Here is a 23,759-nt window from a genome sequence, read left to right on the forward strand (position 1 = left end):
GCGGGGTCCCGGCGCCATCATTATTATCATGAGCGTGGCGCTACGGAACGCCCAGCGGGCCGTGCCGGTGCGTCGGGCCCCGCTCCGCCGCGCCGTGTGCGTCCTACGGGCCGCCCTGGGCGCCTCTCGGTTCGACGTGGGACTGGTCTGCGCTGGCAATGGGCTGATGCGGCGTCTGAACGGCGCTTACCGGCAGCGCTCGGAGCCCACCGACGTCCTCTCCTTCCCCTTCCACCAGGTGGCGGCGGGGGAGCTGCCGCGGCCGCGCTGCCGCGACGAGTACAACTTGGGGGACATCTTCCTGGGGGTGGAGTACATCCATCAGCAGTGCCGCGCCACCGGGGAGGACTTCGACAGCGTCCTGGCGGTGAGTCCCGCCGCGGGCTGCCCGGCCCTCTGCGGTCAGCTGTCCCCCTGGTCCTAGGGTGCAGGGAAGGACAGCCGTAGGGTATCCCGCAAGGACAGGGTAATGGCTGCCACTTTCCTAGCCCTGCCGGGCTGAACAAGGAGGCGATGATCTCACAACTTACCCTGAAAGGTTAAATCTGCATTTTAAAACTTATTTAACTGGTGAGTTCGGACACTACCTGAACTTTGTCGTTTCGCATACAGAGTAACTGGCTTTTCCCCACGGGTTCTAGCATAATGGCAAATGATCTGGTAGGGTGTTAGCCCTGGTCACGCCTGTCCCCAGGTTTGTGTCAGGTGGACTGTGGCACTGGTGCCAGGGCTGTCTGGGAAGGCGAGCTGCTGATGTTTGGGTTAAGTTTGTAATATATGTTCTTTGCTCTTGCCTCTTCATACAGGTGACAGCAGCCCACGGGTTGTGCCATTTGCTTGGCTACCAGCACAACACAAAACACGAATGGCAACAGGTACGGCAGTGGCCTGAAGCTGGGGAAGGTGTGCAGTGTCCAGCCTGTGTCAGGTTGTACCTGGGTGGAAAGCATCTCCCTGTCTCGCACCCCTGTGGCAGGGAGCCCGCGGGTACGGCCAGCCGGGTGGATGGCTCAGCAGGGCTATGGCTGGTGTTGATGCCGGTATCGGCAGGCGCTGAGACCCCGCTAGCCCAGCCATGGAGCACAGTGCTAGCGGCACTGACTGTGACTTCTCTCCTGTGCCCTCCTCCCGCAGATGTACCAGAAGGAGGTGGAGATCCTGGAGTACCTGAACCGGCTCACAGGTGCCAGCCTCCGGCCCCTGACAGCGGGTCTCTTCTGAGGGAGCTGTGCCGGGGACCCCGTGGCCACCACTTCACGACCGTGCACCGAGGGGCTGGGACGCTGCCAGGGCCGCCCTGGACGTGGTGCAGTGTGGGGATGGCGCCGAAAGGCTCTGGCTGCCGCCTGTTACCGCTGCTGCTGGGCCTGGCTGTGCTCACCCTCCCACCGTTTGCTGCCGCCCAGCCACCACCTGCTGCCCTCCGCGCTGGCCACGCCGCCTCCGCGCTGCCTGCCGTTGCTGCCGCGCCACACACCAGGTGAGGGCTGGTGTCTCCCAGCCACCATTGGCCCAGCAGGGCCATGCCTGGGCAGCAGCCCCACTCCCTCCCCTACCCCAGCATGGGCCCACTTGCCCCAGGCCAGTCCTGCCTGCCATCGTCAGACCCTGCTGCCCCTGGGACCCTCCCCTCATCGCAGCCTCCTGTGTGGTGTCCTGAGGGGAGACGGTGGGTCCCCCGCACCAGCAACCTGCCGCGTCTCTGAGCCATTGGCTGGTGGGCGCGTAAAGGTCCTTCTTCACCTGCTGGTGTTTGGGTCATTTCGTGAAGATGCCGACACTGCAGCTGCCTGTGGGCTTTTCTGCTGTGCCTGTGGCATGGGGGACCCCCACTCATCTGCCCTGCGGCAGGTGATGTGCACCCATTTCCCCTGTCCCTCTTGAACGTGTCCTCCCACCTTCATATTTGGCTCACAGGACTTAGCCTGAGTGATGTGCTGGTGGTTTCGTTATTCTCACCACACACCACATTACCCTCAGGAAGTGCAAGACATCCGAAGGTTTCACTCCTTGGCCCCCCACATCCTGCCCCACCAGGAAAGGCTTGTGGTATGTCCACACTTAAAGAGTTGGGGTCAATGGCTCGATGTCTAAGTGGTGATCAGTGTCGAGTGGTGTTCCTCGGGTCAGTACTGGGACCAGTGCTGTTTAATATCTTCCTTGGCAACATGAACAGTGGGACTGAGTACACCCTCATCAAGTTTGTTGATGATACCAAGCTGTGTGGTGTGGCCAACACACTGGAGGGAAGGGATGCCATCCAAAGGGACCTTGATAGGCTTGAGAACTGGGCCCATGCAAACCTCATGAAGTACAACCAGGCCAAGTGCAAGGTCCTACACCTGGGCTGCAGCAATCCCAGGCACAAATAGGTGGAGAATGGATTGACAGCAACCCTGAGGAGAAGGACTTGGGGGTGTTGGTTGATGAAAAGCTCAACATGAGCCAGCAATGCGCACTTGCAGCCCAGAAAGCCAACCACATCCTGGGCTGCATCAAAAGAACTGTGGCCAGCAGGTCGAGGGAGGTGATTCTGCCCCTCTGCTCCGCTCTCATGAGACCCCACCTGGAGTACTGTATCCAGCTCTGGAGCCCCCAGTATAAGAAGGATATGGACCTGTTGGAGAGGGTCCAGAGGAGGGCCCTGAAGATGATCAGAGGGCTGGAGCACCTCTCCTATGAAGACAGGCTGAGAGAATTGAGGTTGTTCAGCCTGGAGAAGAGAAGGCTGCAAGGAGACCTTGTAGTGGCCTTCCAGTACTTAAAGGGGGCTCACAGGAAAAACGGGGAAGGACTCTTTATAAGGATTCTTATGTATAGTGATAGGATGAGGGGTAATGGTTTTAAACTAGAAGAGGTTAGATTTAGGTTAGATATTGTGAAGAAATCCTTTACTGTGAAGGTGGTGAGGCTCTGGAACAGGTTGCCCAGGGAAGTTGTGGATGCCCCATCCCTGGAAGTGTTCAAGGCCAGGCTGAATGGGGCTTTGAGCAACCTGTACTAGTGGGAGGTGTCCCTGCCCATGGCAGGGGGTTTGTAACTAGATGATCTTTAAGGGCCCTTCCAACTCTATCCATTCTACAATTCTATATGCCACCTTGATGATGTCCCAGGAGGAGACCCCGGTGGCTCCCCCAGCCCCTGCAGCATGCATTGCTCTGCCTTCCCCTACTTCATCCCCTTCCACCTTTTGAGTACCGCAGACTCGTGAAAGACGAACAGTTTCCATCCCAATAGAGTTGTGCCACATGATTGTGGGGTAAAAAAAAGAAAAAAAGTGTAAAAGTTTTAAACTGCCCAAAGTAATTATATTGCTTTGTTCTCCCCAGATACCTTTTGTATGATGTAAATCCTCCTGAAGGGTTCAACCTTCGCAGAGATGTCTACATTCGCATTGCTTCCCTTCTAAAGACCTTGCTGAAAAGTGAAAACTGGGTGTTAGTTCTGCCTCCCTGGGGACGTCTTTATCACTGGCAAAGCCCTGACATCCTTCAGGTCCGGATCCCTTGGTCCGAGTTCTTCGATATTCCAAGCCTCAACAGGAACATCCCTGTCATTGAATATGAGCAGTTCCTTGCAGGTAGAGTATGGAATCATACAATATACAATTGACTAAACATTTGAAGTGGTTTCTTCACAGGTGTATCTATATATGTGCTTTTATCCTTATAAGTGAAATAAAAAAAGGTGGCAAGAGGAGGGATGGGAAAGAATTGTGCTGAGTAACAAACCACTAGGATGAGATAACCCAGTTATTTGCCACCTTGTTTGATGTAGCACTGTTGGTCCCTTGACTTCCTGGGGACCCCAGAGAAAGACAGTTAATAGTTCTGGTTAAAACCAAAAGATACTTTCTCATAATTTTGCCCAACCCTGTAAGGAGAAAGAGGCAGCCTGCAGCTCTCAATTGAAATACAGACAAGCCACCTTTTTTCTGGAGGTTGGACGGGAAAAGCTGTACAGCGGGTTCTTTGGTGAACTTTCTTTTTCACCATCGATGCTGCACATACTCAAAACACTTACCCACTGCGTTTTGTGTACACAATGGTATATAAGAGAAAGGCTTTTCCTAAGAATGTGGAAACTGTGAAGTTGTTTCCTTTAGGATTTAATGCCATGTTGAGCTAACCACCAAATACCAAAATCTGCAGCACTGTCACAGACTTTCAGCAAAGGCAATAAAGGCCACCAAGTGTCACAGCTCTGCAAAGAGCTCTGAAGGGATTGTTGTCCCCTACCTTTCAGGAAAAAGCATTTGGAAACCCTAAAATTTAGGGGAAGAAGGGCTTGTTCTTAACATTTTCTTGGAGGCACTCTTCCCATAGCAGCATTGAAAACCTCTGCTTCACAGTGTGTTTTACCCAGCTTTTAAATTTACATTTCTATGGTGGTTCAGTTGTGTTCGGCACATTAAATCACACATAGCTGGGCGGGAGTAGCAGGTTGTCACGTTTCCTAACCCTTTTAGCTTTTCCGACTCACACAGAACTTCCTTTCCTTTTTTATGAGGAAAACAGGGAAAAGAGAGAATATTAGCATTTCTAGCAGATTTTCAACCTTCATCATGTGGTTTTTCATGCTTACAAATGCTTTGCTTTGCCTTCTGCTCAGAGTCAGGTGGGCCCTTTATTGAACAGATTTATGTCCTACAAGGCTACGCAGAAGGATGGAAAGAAGGAACATGGGAAGAAAAAATAGATGAAAGGCCATGCATTGATCAGCTTATGTATTCCAAAGACAAACATGACTACTACAGGTAACGTCTAGCAGTCCTTTCAGTCTTCTTTTTAGCTGCATTCAATGAGACATTTCCCTACTCTAACAGAACAGACTTGTGCAGTTATTATAGTGTTGTCTGTGAATCTCTGGGTGCTTGGGGTTCACTTTGTTTTTAAAACGCCATCGAAATGTTATATTGGTACTAGAAGATCTAGTTTTAGAAGGTTGTTGTTCCACACACATACCGTATAAAGGAGTTGGCTGATTTATTTACATTATATATCATCTTTCTAGGATGTACTGTTTATTTGTTTCATTATATGTGACGTTAATTTAAAATACAAGCCTGTGAACCAATACTTTGTGTTCCCTTTCAGGGGATGGTTCTGGGGTTACGAGGAAACACGGGGCCTAAATGTCTCTTGTTTGTCTGTCCAAGGATCTGCCTCTATTCTGGCTCCTATCCTTTTAAAGAACACTTCAGCACAGTGAGTTGTCTTGTATTACTATATTTTGTTGTATTGCATGCCCACAAACCCATTGCCAGGTGGGAAGAGCAAGGGGAACCTGCAGGCTATGTTCCACTACTGTGGTGCTTCATCACTGAGTTACTGTAATCCATTAAAATCATTACAAAGGGAATTTAGACTGTAAGAAACACCTAACTGTAAGTTAGGTTAAATGCTGCAGTGCTAAAACCTAAGACAAAATAGCCTTCAGCTCCTTCATATTCTCTCTCGGGTAGCTAAATGTCCTTGCCACCCTGTGTTTACCATTTCCTTCCTTTACTTTTTGATGCTGGCTCAAGAGGGAACGAACAGAGTGGAATCGGTGTCGGATCACAAGGTGCGGTGCCTGGTCTCCCGTGACATCCATCCTCAATAGTGTGAGCTGGGCTTAGAGAAAGCAAGCAGCTTGTTTTGTCTTTCTGCTCTGAGATGCCACAAGGATGATCAGAGGAAAAGAAAGCTCTTAGAGATAGAGCAGACTTACGTTATCCCAGTAGCAAAGTATTTCTGGTCAGCTGTGATCCTGTAACAACTGAAGACAGGGCAGCAAAACAAAATCTACTGGGGTACAGGGGAGAACAGGAAGAGGAAATAATTACTGGCTATGAATAGGGGAATAAATCCATAGAAGAAACACAAGCTGTGTAAGCTGAAGTGTGTTTTTTCCAGGAGAGTAAAAACATCCAAAAATTTTACATCAATATGATTTAATTGGAAATGAGATGAAGGTTCCCCCAAGCAGAGCAGTGGGGATCTGTAGTACCTCCCGCTGGGAGCGGAGGCAGCAAAGTCCTGGTTTTTTTAATAGGAACTTTGTTCTATTTTTAGGAGTTGTACCATAATCTTTGCCAGTGTCAGCAGAAAACTGGATAAAATAAGCCGTAGAGGTCTCTGTGTTTAGTGCTGTCAAAGGTCTCACAATGAGGAAGGTCAAGGAGAAAATTAGGAGTGGTGCCCAAGTATTCCTAACATGCAGAGAAGGTACCTTGTCTACAAAACCACGTTTCTCAGTCAGGCACAAGTAGGAAGAAGTATCAACATAACAATGTAAGGGCAGCTCCAGTGGTTCATGTTACAGTCTGTCTAGTTTGGTGTGTGAAATCCAAGAGTGGCTGAAATCATGCGTCTGGGGAAATGTACAAGAACTAGGCAAGTGTGTGTAAAGTCCCCCTTTGGTCCTGTCACACCCTTCAGATTTGTGGTTGTAGAGACCTTCTGAACCAAAAGTGATCTTCCTATCTTTTATGTCCTTCCATGAGTCCATGGATCTGTGCAAGCTTCCCTTTGAACCCCCATCCACACTGTTGGCATCCACAAAATCTTGGGACAAGACCTGAAGGTTTTGCACCTTAACCATGCATCCTTTGAAAATCCACCTCCTCTTGTAACTCCTACCTGCAAGTTTCATCTAATGTCTCCTAGTTCATGTAGTGGAAGAGACAACGAACAAACAGCTCTTCCATATTCACGTCCACATCGTGCACGATTTTACATTTCTCTGACATATTCCACCCTGAGTTGTCTGCTCTGTAGTGTGAAGAGTATGTGAAGGGATGAAGGGTGAGGGAGGGTTGGCAAAGAGAAGGAACAAACCTGCTTTTTATGCAGAAAAGATGAACGATGAGGCTTCTAAAATAATATTTTTAATTTCTCCAAGTCAGCTTTATTTCGGTCAACAGAAAGGGTCAGGACAAAGCATTAATACTACACAGTGTACTGGTGTTCGCTGACTGCTGCACTGGAAATGCACTGAGCTGCTTGCAGGCTAGTGAAACAAATTAAAATAAAAAGAAAGATTAAGGGTTTGTAAACACGACTACCCCCATAATTCATGGATGATTTTCCTCAAGGTATATATTCTTTTAATGAGCCTCCTTTAAATGCAGTGATTATAATTTTTGGTAAGCGTTTTCCTTTTGAGAAAGCAGGAAAATGTAAGTGATAACATCAAAAAAATCCTTATTTCAGTTGCAGTGCACAGTGTTTCTGACTATAAGTTAATGTTTTACATATTAATTTTCTCATCTCTCTGATGGGCAGAAAATTGCTTTAATATAAATGCAGTTAAATTTGTCAATTTATATCTACACAGCTTAGGTTTAGAAATTTATTACAAGCAGTATCAAATTGATAGCAATTTAGCAGCTTTTGTGGAGGAAAAAAGTTGGAGACTGAGGTAAAATTTTTCTTGCGTTATAATTAATGTACTTTTTATGCTTATTGTCTAATCAATTATTTTAAAGGAGACTTGAGGAATGTAACAATGGCGTTTTGATGATTCTTGGAAAAAAGTTAGGCTGGGCTTCTGAATGCACAGAGGGATTTACTCTTTTTTTTTTTTTACCACCCAAATAAAAAGATTTAAAAGACACTTTTTACAAATAGAAGTAAAAATGACAACAATTTTGGTTCAAAAATTCTCCCACTGTTCCAGCAGGTGAGAGAATAAGAAGGAAAATAATTTATCTATTTTATCAACTCAGCTTTCCTTTTGAAAACCATACTTCTGTGCCAGTAATACTGTTGGCAACTCGCTCAGCAAAGTAATAAAGCATGGTCTTACGCTGGAGGAGTATATTATCAGCTTTCTCTGTTCTTTGTGTGAAAGCCATTCCATGCCTTTGGTCATCCTCGCTGACATTTTCTGAAGCTTTACAATTCAGCTGGATCCTGCACACTGAGCATGGGTAAACCCATTTCATAGTGGTAAAATGACACGCTCTGTTTAGTGCTCTCTTTTGTTTCTGGTTAATTCCTAACATACAGGTTCCTTTTTTGTCCTCTGATGAGTGTTGCCTTGGTGTTTTCATCCAACTGTCCTCATTCCTGAGCATCAAGCCCTTTAGTTATCAGGTGAAGCCAGTACTTTTTTTTTTTTTTTACTATATGCACTCCTGCATTAGATTTCATCTGCCACTTTATTGGCTGACCAGACTTCTCTAATTCTTTACAATTGGCCTTTGACTTTGCTGCTCTGAGCAATTTAAAATGATTGGTAAGCTGTGACCCTGACATTCACGCTCTTTTATAGGTTGTTTAGGAATATAGTGAAAAGCAGATACCTTCCACTTGTGACCTCCCTCTACAATGAGAGCTGGACATTTATCCCTGTCTTTAAACTTTTTTTTGATCCATGCAAGAACCTTCCTTTCTGTGCCATTGCTGTTAAGTTTTCTTAAAAGCCTTTAACAGAGGCTGTCAGGAAATTCTGACAATGTCAATGAGATTTTCCCTATTTGCATGTATGCCTATGTCTTCAGACTACTCTGATTGTTCAGAGCTCCATGTTGATACTTCTCCAATTTACTTTAGGTATCCATTAAATCCGTATTTTATAATAGTTGCTATTAAGTTATCGGTACTGACATTAGGTTTAACACTGTATTACATCCCAGACTTCCCAAGTGTGTTTTTAGAAAATGGACATCACATTTGCTGTGTTGCAGTTTTAAGCGAGAAGTTGCATACCAGAACTAGTGGCGCAGCTGCTTCATCCTTGAGTTCCTTGGCAACTGTTGGGTGAATACCAGCCATTTGTTGGTTCCCTTTGTCTAGCTGTTCCATCACTGGACACTTCCTATGAACACTTTGGTTTGAGACATGTCCTGTGATGAGTTCCCCTGTAAAAAGTACTTCTGGCATGTGAATCTTCTCAGCTCCTCCACCTAGCGCACAGGTACAAAAAAGTGTATTAGCTGATGCAGTCATGACATTACTGTCTCTTAAGTGTTTGTTAACCCTTTAATTTCCTTTTACTTTGTACTGGAAGGAAGATTTGTCATTAGATTGAAGGCCTTTATTCCTTGTTGCTCAGATTCTTTTTTGACCTTCTTTATTGTCTTCTTCTGTTTAACTTTATGGAGTTTATGAGCCTTTCTGTTTTCTTCACTTGGACGCTACTTCAGCATTTTTACATAGTCTGCTTTTTGAAACTGAATGCAACTGCGGTAACTTCCCTTTGGCCATTGTTGATGCAGGAGGATGTTGAAGATGAGTACATTTATGGCCACTGTCCCAGAGTAGCGCTTCCACTGTGAGATTTTTGGTCCGTGTCTTGCTGCTGCTCAAGACAGTGTCAGGAGCTACTCCCTGTCCTGTTCATTCATGGAACTGTCCTTGACAGTGTCTCAAGCTGCAGTTGCTGAGTCGCATCCTGCTATGACACGTGCCCAGCCCTCATAGGGGTAGTCAAAGTCTCCAGTGGCCTTACTGATCTCCCATATTTCCCCTTTTGGCCAGGCAATCAGCTCCAAGCTTCCTGTTAAATACATTGCTGCTTCTCCACCAACAGTCTCGTCTATTTTCCAGATTATTTGTAACCTTATGTGCAAGTGTCCAGCTGCTTATCAGCAGTGATAATCTAAAGTTGATTGGTGTCATGGTTTGGGCTGGGTTGGCCAGTGACAAGATGACAGCTGCTCTCCCCCACCTCTCACTCCAAGGAGAGGAAGAAGAGAGATAAAGGGATTTATGAGTTTAGAAAAAACTAAACTACTTCAATAAAATATTAATAATAAAATAAAAAGGAAATAATGAAATAGATGCAGTATATACAAGCATACACAAAACCGTATCAAGCTCCCAGGGAGATGTCAGTGGCAGGCACTGGGAGAGTTCCAGACTGGACTCAGGGACAAACAGGAACTGGAACACACTTACCGGGATCAAAAGGCAGGTGAGCTGACAAGATCCTCCTCAGACATTGGTCATTGAAGAAGAAAGCCACCAAAGAAGGGCCCCTTTGATCCCTCAGCTTTTATACTGAGCATGGCAGGAGGGGTGGAATACCCTATCGGTCAGTTTGAGTCACCTGGCCTGTCAGCTCTGCCCCACAGGTGTGACCCCTCTGCAGGGTAAACAACCAAGTCATCTGGCCCTGGGTGCCACAGCAATAAGTAAGAGCACCAGCCTCTCTCACTGAACAGAGTTGGGTCTGCTTCACCCCAAACCAGGACAATTGGTTATTTGCTTCCTCTCATTTTAGTAGAAGGTCCAGATAATGACGTTGACCCCCTTCAGCAGCAGCATTTCTCTGTGCATTCGCTCACATTCAGTATGCTCAGAGCACAAACTAAGCCTACATCCACTGTGTATGCTCTTGGATACTTAGAACTCTCAAAATCTCTTGTTACTTTGAACTTGGATAGTGCAGTCGTGTTTCCAGCATACAGTCCTGACTTGTGTGTATTTATGAAAAGCACAGACTGTTTTCATGTTACTGAAAAAATTGCATTTTAAAATTTGTGCTTAGTTGCTAGCACACATTTGTGTAGTGTCTGTGTGTTCTTTGATCTGTTGTTTTACTGTAGGACATTTTATTCCACACATGGAAAACACCTCCTCTGGTTTTGCTTTTGTGATCGTGGCACCTGCTTCCTCCAAGAGGCTCTCACATGCTTCGGGGCTGAGCATCATCTCATAGGTCGCTTCTCCCCTTTGGATCGCTCTTCCTGTTAGGAACCTTATTTCTCCAGCAGCAACTACTGTGAGAACTATGTAAGGGATTGTTAATGCTTGTTTGTGTTTAACTGTCAGAATTAAGAGTACCATTTATTAAGGAACAGGGCAAGAACACACAGTGCCATGGTCCCCTTCTTTCCCCAGCTGGCCATGGGTCACAGTTTGCTTTGCACAGAACAGATTGGTAGCCTGTCCCTCATGCCCCGTGCTCTCTTTACAAACAGATCACGGTCTGTGTTTTATCCTAGCAACTGTATAAAGAAACGTCATAATGTAAATTCTATTCCTAAGGGAACTACACTCAGTTTTGCAATTTTTAATAGGTCAGTGATGTTAGACAGAGCTGAAAACCTACTTCATGACCACTACGGAGGGAAAGATTATTGGAATGTGAGTATTTTCCAGTTAGCTTCTCTAGACTTTCTGCTTGGTTCTGATAAAAATTCAATAACCGATATGTGCTTCAGTTTTGCCTCGTGTTTTTTTTCTTGAAAGTAACTTGTGTCGTATGTTTCACCAGTGCATGCTAAAAATGGTCTTCAGGCTGCTGTGGATTAATGTAATGCAGGAATTTGTCCTGGAGTCTTTTCCCCAAAGACTCAGTGCTGCAGAGCGTGGCATTTAGCAGGACCTCCCCTATGCAACACATCTGCAATCAGAAGGGAACTGCCTTTGTGCAGTTTCTTGTCTAGTCAGCCTCAAGATTAGACTTTTCAAAAGAATTCCCGAAAGTGCTCAGTATTGTCCTTTCTGTCTCCCCATTGGCTTTGATGGCAAAATTCCCATTGGTCTCAAGGTAACACTTTGGGAGACCCCGTGCCAAGGGTCTATGGTAAAATAATTCCTAGGGGAACAGTTTTAAGACAAAGTTAAGGACTCAGCCACAGGAAAACAGAACACGATATGGAGTGCTTGATGTCATTAAAATTGCTAAGAGAAAGCGACTATCATGATATTATGAAACAAGTTACATAGACCTCAGTCTTTTGAGACATAAGCATCTGGCTATTCACTTGGTATATGGCATATTTTTTAGAAACAGACCAAACGGTATTTTGCTAACCGCGAACTTTTCATTGAGAGTGACTTTTCACACAGAGAAATGCAACCCGTGTATCATTTCTGAGTCTGACTTGTAGTCCTGTAAAAGCAGACATGAAATCTATACGGATTCAGAACACGCGTATCTTAACAGTGGCACTTTAAACGTTATCTTAATAATTTAAACTTGTCTCAAAGTTACTTCAAACTAAACCTTCTGGAAACTATTAGTCTTTCTTTTATTTCAATTTTAACTACCTGCATGATTTTTGGTTGTTGTTTTTTTCTTAATAACTCTCTGGATAACATCTGGAGTTCTTTATAAATCTTGCTAGCAGATGCCCTCTTGTCTCAAAGAAGTTTTTAAATTGTAACAAGCCAGCTTCCCTTTGCAACCAACCTAAATCTTTGGTGTACAAAAATATTTGAATTTAATATTGACCCCTATTGCTCTCACTGTTGTCACCATTTTTGTCTAGGCTTCTCTACCACTGCAAGCTGAAAGGTGTTCTTTTGGGATTCTTAATGGTTGAATGATCGTGGTGCAGGAAAGACCTCCCAAAATGGTTTAGAAGCAACTGTTGAATCCTTTAAAAAGCATCAGTATAGCATGTAGACAATATGGGTGTTTACCATCTATATGGAAGCAGAAATTTCTCTAAGGACAACTCTAGAAAAGCCAGCAGTTTTGCATTTAGTTTCACCACTTTTGGGGGACGATCAAAAAGAACTAGAGGATCTGTACCATTAATTCGATTCATATGCACAAAAGGGACCATAACCAACACTGATTTTGTTTGTTTGTTTTCGTCCCAAACTTAAATCACATAAAAATTTAGATTTAGGTGTCTCAGCCCTACCCTGCCTAGAGGTTTGCACTCCAGAACTTGATCTGCTGGTCTGGGGCTGTGTTCAGCTGAAGGTGGAAAGTCCCCAGAGATGGAGATCCACCGCTTCTCTGGGGCTTGTCCCATGGCTGTGCCACTCTTGTGGGCAAGAGGTTTTGCCTGATAGCCAAGCAGGAGTTGCCTTGCTGAAGCTTGGGCCCATGGCTTCCTGTCTTTTTCCATGCACCTCTGAGAAGTGTCTCTCTCTTCTCTGTGGTTTCTTTGTAGACAAAAAGGGAGATGCAGCAAAACTGGGAGGTAGCTGGAAAGGGTGACAATATTGCATGTGCAGATTTAACATACATTAAGTAAGAAGATAACCAGATACAGAGAGTATTCACTTTAGAAAGTATATCAGTGGAGGTTCACACATTCACTTGTTTTCTCTTTTACATATGCTGTTGCAAAATAACTGTTCATCTAGAACAGCTGCTGTCAGAAGAGTGCTTTGAGCCCAGGAAGAACTTGGCACATCATACTGCGTGGGTGCCAAACATGTCATGGTAGTCGTGCAGTCTGTCTGGATGAAGGTTAGAGGTGTTTGACACAAGCAAAGCATAGCATTGAAAGATGTTTATTGGCCTCCTCAGCGCACTGCAATGCCATGGGTTGCTTACATGCTTGCTGCCTGTTGGGCATACCATGTTCATCATATCTTGCGTAAGGTACCCAATGACGTGATTCAACAGGATTGCATTGTGTTGACATAATACAAAAAGGAGGGAAAATGTCTGTCTCTCAACTGCAGCGTGAGCATTCTGCAGCAGACAGTGTGTACCTCTTCCCTTGATAAAAATGTTTTGCTGGAGGATTTGGGATAGGATTAGAAAGCCAGTGGTGATCTCTTTAAAGATGCTAGAAGAGCAGGCTTTGTACTGCCATTAAATATTTAGAGGGGTATGGATTTCCAGATACCAGCATGATGGATCTTACAGAACATTAAATTATTCTGTGTCTTATTGAATGATATGGAGAAGGAACCAGTTCAGCCATAGTGAGTTTGGCACACGGAGAAAGATGAAAAAAAGCTGTCAGATTCTAGGAGTGTTTGTGGCTAGATGCATGATTTTTTTTAAGCAGGATTTATTCTTACAGGTGTTTTGCAAGCTAAGCTTTTTGCCCAGCTTTTGTTTCCAAAGGTGAGGTATATTGCTAGAGTGTTTAATTCGGTGTATTATGTGTTCCGTTGTGTAAAAAGCTACAGTCTACTCCATACACCCATGTATTGCAGGGTCAGACGAGTATGCTGGTTATAAATATGGTTATGATCAGGACTAAACAGTTAAAGCTCAGGTGAAAGGTTAGAAATTGTTGCTTGTATTGCTGCATGCATGTATCATCCTGAAAGCTATGTGTATGTGAAACTACCTCCATTTAGTCATTTTTAGCTTTCCCTTTTTCTGACTTGGCATCTGCTCTCATTCCAACAGACCCGTCGGAGCATGGTGTTTGCTAAACACCTCCGTGTAGTAGGAGATGAGTTTAGAAACAAGTATCTTCAATCCACAGATGAGGCAGACAGGACTCATTACAAGGAGGACTGGACACAGATGAAGGTAAAATCTTAACAGTCTGTTTCCCATAACAAATGTAATAATATTTTTTTTTATTTGTGAACTCCTGGATGTACACTGCAGGGAATATTGGAAGATACATGTGAATCTAGCTCTCCCTGCTCACATCAAGGTGGACGTGCATGTTCTTACTGTACCTTCTTCTCCCTGTGTCACATGAGTTAACAGAGTCTGTTGAGATGTCGCTGACTGGTTCTGGGTGCCAGATTTTTATTACCCTCGTTTCGCTAAAGGAAACTTGTCTGTCTTCTTGTATTCAGTATCATCTGTGGGTATGAAGTTCAGCTGCAAACTACCAGTTGTGGATTTGGTCAAGGAGAGCAATTTTTGCTTACAAAGATTTTGCACTCGTATGATGCGGGCCACCCAAGGTCAAAACACTGCAATAAGTGTCCCAAAATACTTCCAATGCATACCTTAAAATTACTTTCTGCAGCTAGAGTAATTCAGTGCCTTATCCAGAGGTTGTGCATTGAGGCCTTTCCAATGTGAATGAATAGTGGTGCTCTCAAGTTTTAAAGTTTATTGATCTTTCTCTCTTAGGTTAAGATGGGCACAGCTCTAGGTGGTCCGTACCTTGGGGTTCATCTCAGAAGGAGAGACTTCATTTGGGGTCACAGAGAAGACGTGCCTTCCCTACAAGGAGCAGTAAAGAAAATCCGCAGCCTCTTGGAGATGCATAAACTTGAAAAAGTTTTTGTAGCCACTGATGCTGTCGAGGAGGGTAGGCAGATTATAGTCAGTTTAGTATTGATAACATTTGACAATGAGTGCAGTTAATTACCACTTTGTTTTTATAAATGACTGGAAGTTCATATGCCTCCGTCATTGAATGGTGAATTGAACAGGATTAGGCAGCTGTTTGCTTCCAGCTTGAATAGTTGTTATCAAACCATTCATTTGGTATTTCCCATAGGAGGTTTGATGGTCTTTACAATAGCAAATTGGTAACTGAATTTGCCAGTTCCTCCTCCTTTTTCTTCCATCGCACCTTCTTTCTTAGCATTTCAGAGAGTCTCAGACATGCTGGTGGGAAGCGTCTCTGAAGTCTCCCACCCAGCCTTCCCTTTGGCTGCCCCTAACAGCAGACTGGGGTGGACCTGTCTGTGAGTGGCCAAGGCTTAGAAACCCCCAAGGGTGGTGTTCCCCCGCTTCCCCCAGGCCTTATCCCAGGACTGCACTTCCCTCCCACTAATATCTAGAGATCTGTTTCAACGCGTGATGTTAGAATAACACTGTGGGGCATGGCATCTGCAATAACTAATCTAAGTTTGCTGTCAAGAAAGGCCTCTTGGTACACCTACGCTGTAGGATTAGACAGCGAGGCTAGCGTTAGCGTCCGTTCTACTTCTTGCAGGCTTCCCTGCCCCCTGAGAATTGCTCCCCTCGGCACTGGCTCCCTCCCTGCCTACAATACTCTTAACATTTGGCAAACGTGTTGTAACTGTTCATGCAGGGTTTCCTTAAACACTTACATTTTATGACAGCAGCGAGTTGCCCTTTATAATGTAAGCATAAATTTGCATCTTTCCCTTTTTCAGAGATCGAATTGCTCAAGAAACTACTGCCTGAGATGTTGAGGTTTGAACCTTCTTGGGAGGAGCTGGAACTCTACAAAGATGGGGGCTTGGCTGTGATTGACCAGTGGATCTGTGCACATGCAAGGTAGAGAATTTGACTTTTCTTTGAGGAGCCAAATCTTACTGTCACAAAACTGAATATTGTTTTTGACCCAGATATAGTTGTTTACAAACCATATATGCCATGTTATTATATAATTGATACATATAGTACATGTATAATAGTATATTGTGTATATGTATACATGTATAATATATATATTGCATATATAATAGTATATTATATTGTGTGTATATATATATGGTAATTTCATTATCATATCATTTAAATGAACATTAAAGTTCATTGGACTGAAATTAATTACTTGCATTTTAAAAACTGACCCCCTTCACAAATCTGTTCTGATTTTTTTCACAGGTATTTTATAGGCACCTCAGTTTCAACATTTTCCTTCCGGATCCATGAGGAAAGGGAGATCTTGGGATTTGATCCAAAAACAACTTACAACAGATTTTGTGGTGAAAAAGAGAAAAACTGTGATCAGCCAACTCACTGGAAAATTGTATACTAAAATACAGAGAAATCTGGACTTCAATACCAATGAGCTCAAAAGAATAAGGAAAACCCACGGGGAAATACCTCCCTTTGACCAAACTACAACTCAGTCCTCTACCCTCTTCTCAGTGTTTACTTGACGTTTGGATTTTGAAGTACAAGCAATATTCATCTTCTTAGTCAGGCATCGATGGGAGCGAGAAAAATGAATTCAGCCTGGGATCCAGTTCTCAGCATAGCTAGGATTCAAGGACAGTACCAGACACTGCAACACCAGCTGTTTCTAATAGCAGTCTCAGTGGGTCTGTGCTGAGAGAGGCACAAAGATGGGGCTTGTAGGGTGGTAAGAGAAAGGTTATGTTTCTTCTTATATTTTACCTACACAAAGGAAACTTTTTTTTTCCCATTGTCCTCCCAAAGGCCTGTTCAGTTGGACCCTTTTGGGATCACCCAGTCACTCAATTCAGCGTTGCTGATGCTTTGCTAAGGAGTACGCTAAAAGGCCTTTCAAGTTTCCATGTCAGTTAAATGGATTGTCGCAGTAATTCAGCAAATTAATTTTCTGCGTTTCTGCTTTCAGTTTATGCAAGGGAGCAAACTGTGGAAAATCACAGACAGCAAAGGTCATTGGGCCGCGGGATGATGTGTATAAGCCTAGCAGTCGGGAACCTTGCAGGTGAGGTCGTGTTCTGATGGAGACGGCTGGCTGGTGGTACAGGGGAAGAGCCCTGTGCTACACCACCAGCCAGAGGGAAAGTGCAGCTCCTGTTTGAGAAGGGTTTTGTATGAATACCAATTCTAGCTCTTGCAGTTTCCTGCTGTGTAGCATTGGGTGCTGGGAAGCATTCTGTGCTTCAGGTGGGTCTTTTGCCCTGCAAGCCTACATGTCTGTTAAGCAGCAGAAGCCTTTTTCAAAAGTGGACTAGGAGACAGATTTAAAAAGGTGAAGCAAACATTTTTCCTTAAAGTCATTTTTACCAGGTTACCTTGCTGTTAGCAAACCCTTCACTTGATCTTTCCTCTTGGCTTGAGTAGGAGTATCTATAACCCTCCTGCACTCTGCAGTGGCCATTTCACAGATGCTCCCAGACAATGAGGTTGTTACCTCCTGTGCAACTGCAGTGGAAGCTGTGAAGACTTCTCGGACGGTAGTAGCAGCGGCTGTCCTGTTCTTACCAGCTGTTTACTGTATCTCCGTGCAGCAACTGAGCCTCTCTGGCGATAAAGTGGGGAGCCCAGCATTTCAAAGCATTGCCTTTTCCCACCAAGTCAAATGTTCTCCTAAAGCGATGGTGGTATTTTACATGTAATGTATACCTCATTAAGAAAAATACAAAGCTTTGTAGCATTTTATGTGACGTGTGCGTGCTTCTTCTTTCTGACCATGCATTTTGCTCTCTCCTGGCTCCCTAGCATTGGACTTCAGTGTAGGAAAAACTTGAATGAAACCTGCATGCCCTGGTAAGATTTTTTTATTGTCTCTCCCATGAGGACCTTGCATTAGCAAGTGTAGCCAGCATTACCTGTCTTGGCACAGGGAGAAGGCATCTGGTAAATCTTGGTACCTCCCACTGCAAGAGGGACGTACACAAACAGGAGAGAGTCCAGAGGAAGGCTGATAGAACCATTGGCAGCTGGAGTACATGGCATATGAGGACAGGAGGAGAGAGCTGGGCTTTTTCAGCCTGGAGAAGGTGAGAGATCTAACTGTTGTCTTTCACCGCCTCAAACCAGGACAACTACATAAAAGGGGTCACAGGGAAGGCAGGAAGCTACAGGCACAACCTGCCACAGGGGAGCTTCTCCCTGGGACAAGGCCTGGAGAGGAGCAGTGCGTCTTTTGGCTGTGCTGTTCCAGCCTCACTGAAAGAGTCAAAGGCAGCAGAGAACAAGCCCACACGCAAGTAGGTAGAGAAGTAACTTCCACCTTTCTGGCTTAAATAGAAAACGTGGATTAGAGAAATGAGAGCAGGGTGACAGCTGCCATGGTCAAGGGTTTCCAACAACATCCCCTCCCTCTTGAATTCTTGTCACCACAATAAAAAGCTGGAAAGGAAACGGCAGTGGATGAAAGAGTGGGATTTCCTTCTTGTTTCTTAAGTCCATAAGATCTTGAGACATGATTCTCCCTTCTGTTTACAGTGATATATATTTACAACCATACGTATGTATGAAAATACATGCACAATGATGCACGTGTACATGACCACAGTGCTTTTCATCTAGCAATCTCTGCCAAAACATGTATTGGCCTGTAATTCTGTATTTGCTGGTATGCTACCACTGCTGCTTTCTGGGTTGTAGAACAAGGAATTGAACAGTGTAGACCTCATTATCCTATGGCACAGGAAAGCTTAGAAGACTTGTATCCTTGGCAGTAATGTTATTACATTCTATTTCTAGAGTAGATGGACTTGCAGGATCAGTTCTGTCTGTCTCAGCTTACAGTGGAAGAAGAGACATTCATCAACGTGGAAATAAGAAGAGCAAAAGTTCTCTGAGATGCAAGAATACCCACAGAGAGTATTTTGATGGGTTTTCTTTCCACCACCTAGGACAAGTGTCACATGTTTTGTGTCTGCTCTCAATCCTTTCTGCAGAGGAAGTTTTAAAGAGGGAGCAAAACCCAAAGCACAGCTGTGATGGTGCCCTTTGCACAGCCATCATAGGAGCCTGCTGTCTTGGTTTTTTTTATTCAGTATGTCCTTTCTTGGCCATTGAGCTCCCTGGCTGCCAGCATAGCCTTTCTGTCACAACGTAAAGAGAGTAGACCAGTCTGTGATCAGCTCCAGAGCCAGATCTCCAGAAATAGTGTGGCGAGCAGGACCAGGGAAGTGATCGTCCCCCTGTACTTGGCACTGGTGAGGCCACACCTCGAGTACTGTGCCCAGTTTTGGGCCCCTCCCTACAAGAAAGACATTGAGGTGCTGGAGTAGGTCCAAAAAAGGGCAACGAAGCTCGTGGGGGGTCTGGAGCACAAGTCTTATAAGGAGCAGCTGAGGGAACTGGGATTATTTAGCCTGGAGAAAAGGAGGCTGAGGGGAGACCTTATAGCTCTCTACAACTGCCTGAAAGGAGGGTGTAGAGAGGTGGGGGTCGGTCTCTTCTCCCAAGTAACAAGCAATAGGATAAAATAGGATAAGAGGAAACAGTCTCAAGTTATGCCAGAGTCGGTTTAGACTGGGTATTCGGAAAAATTCTTCACTGAATGGGTTGTCAAGCATTGGACCAGGCTGCCCAGGGAAGTGATTGAGTCACCATCCCTGAAGTTATTTAAATGACGTGTATATGTGGTGCTTAGGGAAATGGTTTAGTGGTGGACTTGGCAGCGCTTAGGTTAATGGTTGGACTTGATGATCTTAAAGGTCTTTTCCAACGTAGGTCTTGCTGGGCAACACATGAGGGGACAGCAGGGGAAGCTCCAGGTCATCCACGAGGGTGAGTGAGGTCAACAGGGTGTCAGCAGGGACTGGCGGGGAGGAGGAAAGACCCTGGGCCCCCGAGATATCTCTCTGCTCTGCCCACGCCACCCCTCATCTGTGCAGGGAGCAAAGCCCTCCCCAGCCGGGGCGGGAAATGCAGCTCCCTGACCAGCGTCTTTCCTCCTCCCCAGGAGTAACTTGTACCCATATACCCTTCATCTTTTCCATGTGACTCCTTGTAAAAAGGGAGTCTCCATCTTCTTTGTGGGACCCTTTGAATACTGGAACATGATGTTAAGGTCTCTCCTAAGCCTTCTATTTTCATGTCTGAACATACCCAATTCTCTCAGCCTTTCCTTACATGGCAGGCTTCCCAGGCCTTTGGTCATCTCTGTGGCCCTTCTCTGGACTTTCTCCAGCCTGTCCACATCTTTTTTGTATAGTGGGGAACGAAATTGAATGAGAGTGCTGTTCTCTTATCTCCAGTGTCCAGTGATAGGACACAAGGGAATGGCTTAAAGGTGCATTGGGGGAAGTTCAGACTGGATATTAGGGAAAAATTCTTCACTGAGAGGATGGTCGAGCACTGGAACACACTCCCCAGGGAAGTGGTCATGGCCTGTTGGTGTTCAAGAAATGTTTGAACGATACTCTTAGATATCTGGTTTAACTTTCAGGTTGCCCTCTGTGGAGTCAGGAGTTGGACTTGATGAGCTTTGTGTGTCCCTTCCAACTCAGGATATCCTACAATTCTATGAACTTCAAACATTATTATATAAATTTGTGGCCTTGTAAGTGGGTGGTGAAGAAACAAGCAAAATCACTACAGCCTGATTTTGAGAATGGCTGCCATGTGAGAGAATACACCCAGCTCCTTCAGATGATCAGCAGCTGTATGAAAGATCATACAGCCTGTTGGCTGACAGGGAGAAGTTTGCGCATGGATGTACCCTCTTCACCTTTGACCTGTCTCCAGAGCAAGAATGTGCTGATTACTATTTGAGTTGTATGATGCCACAGTCATATGATGCCATTGCTATATGTTAAACGTACTACAGCAGGAGTCACCTGAACCAATAGAGGCTGAACCTCATAAGGAACAAGGCAAAAGCAGCAGTGATCCAACCTGAGCCGGTTTCAGCACCCAACAATGCAACACAATACACTCTTCTGAATGGCCATTGCAACAGATGAAGCTCAAGTCATGGGCTAAGGTATGGCCTTCTATGGCTAAGGAAATGATAACTGTGTATATGACAAAGGATGGGAAAGTGGGCAGTGGTGGTTGATGAAAATGCATTGAATACTGTAGGATGTGAGCATGATGCAAATAGTATGGAATAAGAGGTGGAGATTGTACTGGGTTTGGCTGGGATGGAGTTAAAAAGCTACTGACTCATCTGTCCCATAACCTTCCCATATGTGCCTCACGAAGGGATTTGCCACAAGGCAGCAATTTCCAAGTCAAGGAAGCCAAGTAAACTTAGCTTCACCTTCAGAGGGAATGGCTTCTCCACCTCCTGCCTCCAGCCACCACCATTGTGCTTTCGTTGCACAAGGAGACACCTCCAGAGAAGATTGCTGCCCTCCTCTAAGTACTTACTGCTGAGTCTGGTGCAATAGGTCCCTGAGCCAAGGTGGTCCCAGCAGGTGACAATGTCACCCAGTGTCGCCAGGCTACAGGGCACATGTCTTAGCCAGGAGCTGCTCTTGGGTCTGGCGCCTCTTGACATGGTGCAGCTGGCTGAGCAGGAAGGGTGGAGGGGACAGAAGCAGATGCTAGGAGGAGGAATCACTCTCTGCTCACTGGCCTCATCCGCTGCAGGGATGTGGCCCTCTTGTTACACAGCAGCTCAGATGCTGGAGACAGCTAGCTCACTTGTGCTCACGAAAATAGGCAAAGGTACTCAAAATTCATGTCCTTCATCCACAAAGCTATGGCCTTTCTTGGTGAAACAGAAACAAGCCGTGCCTTGGAGCAAACTGCTAGGAGCAGAGTGGATGGGTTGTGCTGTGCCTCTGCCAGCCCCATTGTTTCCCCCTCCAAGCAGTTCCCACTAATCCAACATAATCCAATTTGTGGTTGTGCTGGGGATGATAGTACGCGGTTGGCAACAGTACCCATCAAGCCATCATCTCAGAAACCATTTTCATGCTGATTGCGTTTTCTTTTCACATGCCTGGTCTTTGCTTTCCCTGTTGTTCATAAGGAAGATCACGGAGCTTACAAGGGGTCTTTCCAAAAATGATGCATCAGCAATGCAGGGATCTCCCATTTTGTTCCTTTTCCCAGCCAGGAGCTGAGCTGACAAGCCAGGTGAGAACAAATAGCCTGAAGGCCACCATCCACATCAGTTCCACAACAAACTGATTGTAGAGATGAACTGACATGGACCTGTCTCCTTTTAAGAATGAATTTCCTCCATGAGGGTCAGATGAACAGTGCCCAGATGGCAGTTGGGTCTGGTGTCAAAGCTTGTGCTGGTTAGTGCATGGAGAGGTACGCAGGGAGAACCATAGGATGGTTTAGGTTGGAAGGGACCTTAAAGATCACCCAGTTCCAACTACCTGCCATGGGCAGGGACACCTCCCTTTAGTACAGAGTGCTCAAAGCCCCATCCCACCTGGCCTTGAACACTTCCAGGGATGGGGCAGCCACAGCTTCTCTGGGCAACCTGTTCCAGTGCCTCACCACCCTCACAGTGAAAAATTTCTTCCTGATATCTAATCTAAATCTACGCTTTTCCAGTTTGAAGCCATTACTTCTCATCCTATCACTACATGCCCTTGTACAAAGTCCTTCTCCAGCTTTCTTGTAGCCCTACTTTAAGCACTGGAAAGCTGTTATAAGGTCTCCCCAGAGCCTTCTCTTCTCCAGGCTGAACAACCTCAATTCTCTCAGCCTGTCTTCATAGGAGAGGTGCTCCAGCCCTCCGATCATCTTCAGGGCCCTCCTCTGGACCCTCTCCAACAGGTCTATATCCTTCTTATATTGGGGGCTCCAGAGCTGGATGCAGTACTCCAGGTGGGGTCTCATGAGAGCGGAGCAGAGGGGCAGAATCACCTCCCTCGACCTGCTGGCCACAGTTCTTTTGATGCAGCCCAGGATGTGGTTGGCTTTCTGGGCTGCAAGTGCACATTTCTGGCTCATGTTGAGCTTTTCATCAACCAACACCCCCAAGCCCTTCTCCTCAGGGTTGCTGTCAATCCATTCTCCACCTAGCCTGTATTTGTGCCTGGGATTGCCGCAGCCCAGGTGTAGGACCTTGCACTTGGCCTGGTTGTACTTCATGAGGTTTGCATGGGCCCACCTCTCAAGCCTGCCTTGAGAGGAACATCTCAGTGGCTCATGAGCTCTGCATCTGCTTCTGGAGGCCAAGCTGCATGCAGAGGAGTTAGGATGTCCCTGTCCTGCCTCAGCCATCACTGCAGCCACAGATCTAGGAGGACATTTATGTGGCTGGTCAACTGAGTGGATGCCAGGATCTTCCACCCCTCTACTGGGCACGTTAGCTAAGGAAATGTCCTAGGGCTCTGCTGGCAGTTTCTGGATGCTGCTGCAGAGATGTCCCTTGAGCAGAATGCAAAAGCAGCATTTAGAACTGTGCTCTCCTGCTTTGCCAGGACAGGTGCTGACTAAGGGTGAGCACCAGGCAGTTGGGCTTTTGCTGTCCCACCCCAGGTGGTGGCAGTGCTGGCACTCCATGGGCTCAGCCAGCAGCGGGGCTCGAAGCTGTGACCACCTGCAGGATCCAAACCCAATGGAGTATGCACGGTCAGATGAAAAACCTGGCAACCGCCATCCCTAGAAGTTAGGGACGCATCCACTTGAGGAAATGACTGCAAAACACCATTTTCCAAAAGCAGCAGCAGTCATACAGCCCTCCCCGCACCCAGTTGCAGGCCGTGTGTCTAACACTGGAGCTGCAGACCCGTCACATATTTTTTCGCCCTCCCCTCTCCCACGCTCCGGCCAGCAGCACCACCGCGCATCACCCACGCCACCGCCCC

At 45.8% G+C, this 23,759-nt stretch overlaps 2 protein-coding genes across 3 annotated transcripts; both read left to right on the forward strand.

The window, feature by feature from the left end:
- The first annotated feature begins 28 nt into the window (after window positions 1-28).
- Window positions 29-1,271, forward strand: YBEY (ybeY metalloendoribonuclease). The gene is made up of 3 exons (XM_054209379.1): window positions 29-367; window positions 807-875; window positions 1,135-1,271. The coding sequence occupies exons 1-3, from the start codon at window positions 29-31 to the stop codon at window positions 1,219-1,221; spliced, it is 495 nt and encodes a 164-aa protein (XP_054065354.1). The 3' UTR covers window positions 1,222-1,271.
- A 48-nt stretch (window positions 1,272-1,319) lies between these two features.
- POFUT2 (protein O-fucosyltransferase 2) lies at window positions 1,320-17,679 on the forward strand. 2 transcript variants are annotated; one of them, XM_054209377.1, is made up of 9 exons: window positions 1,320-1,480; window positions 3,330-3,580; window positions 4,612-4,756; window positions 5,097-5,207; window positions 11,012-11,078; window positions 14,047-14,172; window positions 14,734-14,914; window positions 15,732-15,855; window positions 16,189-17,679. In XM_054209377.1, exons 1-9 carry the CDS (start codon window positions 1,320-1,322, stop codon window positions 16,340-16,342), a joined length of 1,320 nt encoding a protein of 439 aa, XP_054065352.1. In that variant the 3' UTR covers window positions 16,343-17,679. The 2 variants fall into 2 exon arrangements, with proteins under 2 accessions (XP_054065352.1, XP_054065351.1); XM_054209376.1 differs by lacking the exon at window positions 5,097-5,207.
- Window positions 17,680-23,759: the final 6,080 nt, after the last annotated feature.

Source organism: Rissa tridactyla, chromosome 7 (genome assembly GCF_028500815.1).
Source record: "Rissa tridactyla isolate bRisTri1 chromosome 7, bRisTri1.patW.cur.20221130, whole genome shotgun sequence".
NCBI lineage: Eukaryota > Metazoa > Chordata > Aves > Charadriiformes > Laridae > Rissa > Rissa tridactyla.

Excerpts from the sequence above, each read along its gene's own strand:
- YBEY (XM_054209379.1), top strand. The coding sequence starts at position 29 with ATGAGCGTGGCGCTACGGAACGCCCAGCGGGCCGTGCCGGTGCGTCGG. Across the intron at positions 368-806 it reads ACTTCGACAGCGTCCTGGCG|GTGACAGCAGCCCACGGGTT; the intron begins GTGAGTCCCGCC and ends CTCTTCATACAG. Across the intron at positions 876-1,134 it reads CAAAACACGAATGGCAACAG|ATGTACCAGAAGGAGGTGGA; the intron begins GTACGGCAGTGG and ends CTCCTCCCGCAG.
- POFUT2 (XM_054209377.1), top strand. The coding sequence starts at position 1,320 with ATGGCGCCGAAAGGCTCTGGCTGCCGCCTGTTACCGCTGCTGCTGGGC. Across the intron at positions 3,581-4,611 it reads ATATGAGCAGTTCCTTGCAG|AGTCAGGTGGGCCCTTTATT; the intron begins GTAGAGTATGGA and ends CCTTCTGCTCAG. Across the intron at positions 14,173-14,733 it reads AGGACTGGACACAGATGAAG|GTTAAGATGGGCACAGCTCT; the intron begins GTAAAATCTTAA and ends TTTCTCTCTTAG.